Below are 6,932 nucleotides of genomic sequence, written 5' to 3' on the forward strand. Positions count from 1 at the left end.
CAGATCAGAATCTCACAAGGAGTGCTTTGGTGAAGCACATGGTGGCAAATAGGACATTTGCTTAATTGTAGAAACATTGCTCGAGGCATTAAAAGAAGTCTTTAAAGTGCTTTGGCACTTTACCATTTTATGGTAAATGATACCATTTTATAAGGGATTTTTCTTTTCTCTTCAGTTTGTAACCGCCACAGAATTAAGTTTGGTTGGAAAACAGATTCGCAGCTTATACTTTATGTAGCCACTTGGAAGAAATGGGGGATGAATCTTTAGCTTGGTAATACGTACTTTTTTTCTTGTCAACAACTGATTGGGACCTCGAATGACTACAAATTAGTTTAGTGATGGGGCAACTGTCACAGATATCTTTGAATCAGTTGAAAATGAACAAGGTTGACAGGAACGTGAGAGTCTAATGAGTCCTTCAAATGGCTGATTTGCACTCAGTGGACAACTAGACAATAAGCAGTATGAATTATTGGAAATCAATACTTTGCTATGGAATTTCATTATGCTCCAATGCCTTCAGTTCATAGTATTTTATATTTTGATGGATTATCTGAAGCAAATGATAATCTAAGACACAGGGATTGATAAAACTCCCTTGTACAGTTTTAAATGGTGCTTTTGACTTATTTTTGTGAAGTAGGAATATTGATCTATTTTCATGTGCAATCTTAGTCTGTTTTAGAGTGGTAGATAAAACCAGTAATTTTAAATAAAATGTCCTGCAGATTTTTTTTGTATTTACTGGTTGGTTCCTAATCCATCATCTTTTGATGTTTTAGGAGACACAGAAAAGGGTCAAGCAAATCGAACCACTAAGAACAAGGACGCCCATGTCTGTGGCAGGTGCTGTGCTGAGTTCTTTGAATTATCAGATCTCCTGCAACACAAGAAGAATTGTACTAAAAATCAATTAGTTTTAATTGTGAATGAAAATCCAGCTTCTCCTTCTGAAACCTTCCCTCCTAGTTCCCCTTCTGATAATCCTGATGAACAGATGAATGACACAGTTAATAACACAGATCAAGTAGACTGCAGTGACCTTTCAGAGCATAACAAACTTGACAGGGAAGAATCCATGGATGTGGAGGCTTCCAGCATTAACAATAGCAGTAGCAATTCCAAGAGTGTCAACAATAGTATTACAAGCAGTAACAGCTCCACAATGGGTACCTCAGCTGTAACAACCTCTCTACCTCACATAGGGGATCTGACAACACTAGGCAACTTTTCGGTGATAAATAGTAACGTAATAATTGAAAACCTGCAGAGTACTAAAGTGGCAGTAGCACAGTTCTCACAGGAGGCAAGATGCAACGGGGCATCGAGCACTAAACTCGCTGTCCCTGCCCTAATGGAGCAACTGTTGGCATTGCAGCAGCAACAGATCCACCAGTTGCAACTGATTGAACAAATTCGTCACCAAATATTATTGTTGGCTACCCAAAATACAGATATGCCAACATCTTCTAGCCCTTCTCAAGGTACTTTACGAACATCTGCCAACCCCTTGTCCACATTAAGTTCCCATTTATCCCAGCAGCTGGCTGCAGCAGCTGGATTAGCACAAAGCCTTGCTAGTCAATCTGCCAGCATCAGTGGTGTGAAACAGCTACCCCCTATACAGCTACCTCAGAGCAACCCTGGCAACACTCTAATTCCATCCAATAGTGGCTCTTCTCCAAATATTAACATATTGGCAGCAGCAGTTACAACACCGTCCTCAGAAAAAGTGGCTTCAACTCTTGGTGGCTCACAGCTCACCAACCCACCAGTATCAGCATCATCTTCACCAGCTTTTGCAATAAGCAGTTTATTAAGTCCTGCATCTAATCCACTTCTACCTCAGCCCACCCCTAGTAACTCTGTTTTCTCCAGTCCCTTGTCCAATATTGGAACACCTGCAGAGGATTTAAACTCCTTGACTGCCTTGGCACAGCAAAGAAAAAGCAAGCCACCAAATGTAACGGCATTTGAAGCAAAAAGTAATTCAGATGAGGCATTCTTTAAGCATAAATGCAGGTTCTGTGCTAAAGTGTTTGGGAGTGACAGTGCCTTGCAGATTCATTTGCGTTCTCACACTGGCGAAAGGCCATTTAAATGCAACATATGTGGAAACAGGTTCTCCACAAAGGGAAACTTAAAAGTCCACTTTCAGCGTCACAAGGAAAAATACCCTCATATTCAAATGAATCCGTACCCAGTGCCAGAGCATTTGGACAATATTCCTACAAGCACGGGTATTCCTTATGGGATGTCTATACCGCCAGAGAAACCTGTCACGAGCTGGCTGGACAGCAAGCCAGTCCTCTCCACCCTAACAACTTCTGTTGGCCTGCCACTCCCACCAACAATTCCAAGCTTGACCCCATTCATCAAAACTGAGGAGCCTCAGCCGATTCCCATTAGCCATCCTTCTGCTAGCCCTCCCTGCTCTGTCAAGAGTGACTCGGGAACAGCTGATCCCACATCAAAAATTTCCAATGGACTTTCTGATGAGGTAGAGGCTGGTGCGTTGCCTACCTCAAATGGCAAAACGGAAGAAAACCCTCAACACTCAAGCACCGTCACCAACATGAGCGCCTCTGTGAGCTCCCCAGCAGCAGACTCGGGGTCCAGCGGTGTCGCCACTTTTACAAATCCACTGATGCCTCTTATGTCAGAGCAATTTAAGGCAAAGTTTCCGTTTGGAGGACTATTGGATTCAACGCCAGCATCTGAAACGTCAAAATTGCAGCAGCTTGTAGAAAACATTGACAAAAAGGCAACTGATCCTAACGAGTGCATCATTTGCCATCGAGTTCTCAGTTGCCAGAGCGCACTGAAAATGCATTATCGCACCCATACTGGAGAGAGGCCATTCAAATGTAAAATCTGTGGTCGTGCTTTCACTACCAAGGGCAACTTAAAGACTCACTACAGTGTCCACCGTGCCATGCCCCCGCTGAGAGTGCAACATTCTTGCCCAATCTGCCAGAAGAAATTCACCAATGCCGTTGTGCTACAGCAACATATCCGAATGCACATGGGAGGGCAGATCCCAAACACCCCGGTGACAGAAAACTATCCTGAGTCAATGGAATCAGATACGGGATCTTTTGATGATAAGAATTTTGATGATATAGACAACTTCTCAGATGAGAATATGGAAGACTGTCCTGACAGCAGCGTGCCAGATACACCTAAGTCTGTGGATGCATCACAAGACAGCTTGTCTTCTTCCCCTCTGCCCCTGGAAATGTCAAGTATTGCTGCTCTGGAAAATCAGATGAAGATGATCAATGCTGGCCTTGCTGAACAACTTCAGGCAAGCCTGAAGTCAGTAGAAAATGGGTCAGTGGAAGGGGACGTTTTAACTAACGATTCGTCATCTGTCGGTGGCGATATGGAAAGCCAAAGTGCTGGAAGCCCTGCTGTCTCAGAGTCTACCTCTTCCATGCAGGCCTTGTCCCCATCCAACAGCACTAATGATTACCACAAGTCACCAAGTATTGAAGAGAAACCATTAAGAGCTTTACCAAGTGAGTTTGCCAACGGTTTGTCTCCAACCCCTGCTAACAGTGGTGCTTTGGACTTGACGTCTAGTAACACTGATAAAATGATTAAAGAAGAGTCCCTGAGTATGCTCTTTCCTTTCAGAGATAGAGGTAAATTTAAAAACACTGCATGTGACATTTGTGGCAAAACATTTGCTTGTCAGAGTGCCTTGGACATTCATTACAGAAGTCATACCAAAGAGAGACCATTTATTTGCACAGTTTGCAATCGTGGCTTTTCCACAAAGGGTAATTTGAAGCAGCATATGTTGACACATCAAATGCGAGATCTACCATCACAGCTTTTTGAGCCCAACTCCAGCATCGGCCCCAATCAGAACTCTTCCGTGATGCCCACTAACGCTCTGTCATCGCTCATAAAGACCGAGGTTAACGGCTTCGTGCATGGCTCTCCTCAGGACAGCAAAGAAGCATCCTCTGGTCTAGTTGCTTCGGGGCCACTGTCCTCTGCCACATCCCCTGTGCTGCTCCCTGCTCTCCCCAGAAGAACTCCAAAACAGCACTACTGCAACACATGTGGGAAAACGTTTTCTTCTTCCAGTGCTCTGCAGATCCATGAAAGGACGCACACTGGTGAGAAACCTTTTGCCTGCACTATATGTGGAAGAGCATTCACAACAAAAGGCAATCTGAAGGTACTTTTTTCCTCTTACTGTCCTTCGGTTTCATTTTCTCTTTGCTGGGGGTTTTGATTTTTGACACCTATTAATGTTGCAGCAGTGGTACCTTGGGAGCCTGTGCTGTGACAGTGTGTTTAGTCAGCTCTAGTAGACCTAGATGGCCTTTTGTTGAGTGCTCATGTTGGCAGCAAGTCTGAGGCATGAGCTGTTTTGATTTAATTAAAATTCATCTACCAGCAAGGCCTGTCTATGCAGAGTGTGAAACAGAACAGCCAAGCGATGGTAAGGAGTATTAATTAACAGAGAAATGCATTTTGTAACTCACACACCTCTTAAAGAAGTGAAAGGCTCTTGAATGTGATGCTTTTCATAACTATCATGTAAGATGAGTGTTTAAAAAAACTATCAACATAATTCTGGAAATAATGGGCATTACTTTAATTGATTATATAACTAACATTTCCTACTGATATGTGTTTGAAAAAGCAAATATACTCAAGTTTTAGAGCACCAGTTGAGCACTTTACTGTGTACATTTTTCTGTTGACAGAGTATTTCTCTAGAGGTTGCTGCCAGTAATGTGAGATGAATAATTACTTTCAGGCCATTCTGTCTATACACGAGGCCCTCCGATGAGCAATCAGTAAAGGATACTTTCTGCCTGTCTGAAAAGGACGTTTATAGGGTAAAGGGTGTCAAATACAATACTTACCACTGCAATGAAAGTGGACATAGCAATTCTAGCCCTGAAAGCAACAATTGACAGAATAATGCAAAGTCATTATAAACTAAATACACGTAATAAACAAAAGAGTAAGAAGCTCTGCATTGTTCAGCAGGAGAACAGGTTATTCTGGGTAATGGTGATGAGCTAACCTAGAAGCAGTGTATTATTCCAGAGCCAGGTATCCTCTATCTTTAATGCCATTCATTGTGTAACAAGACTGGACACGTTCATGGACTCCTGCCTTCTCTCTGATCAAAATACGTTTGAAATTCCTGTCAACCTCTTTTTTTTTTTTTTTTTTTGTTTGTTTCTTCCTTTCTTTCCAGGTTCACATGGGCACTCACATGTGGAACAGTACTCCTGCAAGACGAGGCAGACGACTTTCTGTAGATGGCCCCATGACATTCCTAGGAGGCAATCCTGTAAAGTTCCCAGAAATGTTTCAGAAGGATTTGGCTGCACGGTCAGGGAATGGAGACCCATCCAGCTTCTGGAACCAGTATGCAGCTGCACTCTCCAATGGCTTGGCCATGAAGACCAACGAGATCTCGGTCATCCAGAATGGGGGCATCCCTCCAGCACCGGGGGGCCTGGGCAACGGTGGCAGCTCTCCCATCAGTGGCTTGACAGGAAGCCTGGAGAAGCTCCAGAATTCAGAACCCAATGCACCTCTAGCTGGTCTGGAGAAAATGGCAAGCAATGAAAATGGGACTAACTTCCGTTTCACGCGTTTCGTGGAGGACAACAAAGAAATTGTAACAAATTAGGAAAAAGAACTCCGTAAATAACATTCCTGCAAATAGTGCAACCTAGGGTTGCTTTTTTCAAGCTGCAGGCTACAACATTACAAAGACTTTGTTTTGTACCATGTTCTACTTCTAGAGTTCTAAGAGAGCTTATTTATTAGTGATATAACCTTGCTTTGCAAACAAATGCAAGCATTAACTTTGGTCTCCCGTATTTTGAACTAAATACTAATCGACTAGAGTGCTGTAAACTTGCTGTAACATTTATGGCAGTTGCAAGTTTGTTCTGCTAGGTGATCTTATTCTGGCATTAACTTATTTTCTATATCCAGTTTAACACGAACTCTGGTATTGATGCGATGCCTCAGTGATGCATTAGATCTCTAATAAAAATCTGTATATAAATGTACACTTTGATCCTGCTGGAAACTTTATCAGCAAACACATTGTCTAATTTTTCCAGACAGAATTAAGAAAAAGACTGAGAGAATATAGACTGAACAGTGTGGGTCCTTTACACAGCTCAGTTTTTGATTTTTATTATAAAATTAAAACTGCTTTAATTTTTGTAGGTTTAACATTTTCTGTTTTGAACTGTTATTTGTATTGTGCTTTTTACTTGAGTCGTCTTAAATGTTAATACATTTCTGTACAGTAATAAGCACGCGGATTATTAGAGAAGATACTGAAGTGTTGTTTTGGTAGTTGAAACTGAGACGTAACATTTTGCCTTGTAGGTATATTCGTTATAGAAAATGTGCTGGACTTTCACAATGCTGCTAAGTATGGCATCTTGAACAACTTCCGTGGACAACTGTAGATGCTCCTGTATATACAATAAGACATCACTTTCATTAAAATGTACATACGTTCCTTACAAGACCAAGCCCTACTCCTTGACCAAGGGAACAAGTATAGTGTTTGTTTATTTTGTATTAGGCATTGGGGGGGACCGGGGGAACCTTGGACTGTTACATGCACTTTCTCGGAAAGTTGAAAGGAAAAGAGGTCCAGTTTCTTTAACATTTAATACTTACTAACAGCAGAGATACTGTAATTTTACTCGAGTAATCAAATACATTTTTGCAACAGATAAAAAATTCGCTGTCTCTGTGTTTTTAAAGTGTACTTGTATTTAGTAATCACTTTGTATTATTTAGCCTTTCCCTTGGTTAACATGAACTGTCCAGGTTGTATGTGCGTGTTTATATCTGTAAGTATGGGTATACATATATGTATTGCATATTAATTGCTAGTATATTTTTCATACCCCCTAATA

The 6,932-nt window shown here is 41.7% G+C and overlaps 1 protein-coding gene across 1 annotated transcript in view; it reads left to right on the forward strand.

The window, feature by feature from the left end:
* SALL1 (spalt like transcription factor 1) overlaps positions 1–5,674 on the forward strand; it is a gene marked incomplete at both ends in the record, with an annotated part of 13,421 nt that extends 7,747 nt beyond the window's left edge. Inside the window, 2 exons of the mRNA XM_084215138.1 lie at positions 786–4,195; positions 5,234–5,674. Coding sequence (XP_084071264.1) covers positions 786–4,195; positions 5,234–5,674 — 3,851 coding nt within the window. The remainder of the gene's footprint in view (positions 1–785; positions 4,196–5,233) is intronic.
* Positions 5,675–6,932: the final 1,258 nt, after the last annotated feature.

The sequence above is a fragment of the Fringilla coelebs genome (genome assembly GCF_963513975.1).
Source record: "Fringilla coelebs genome assembly, chromosome: 14".
NCBI classification, from domain to species: domain Eukaryota; kingdom Metazoa; phylum Chordata; class Aves; order Passeriformes; family Fringillidae; genus Fringilla; species Fringilla coelebs.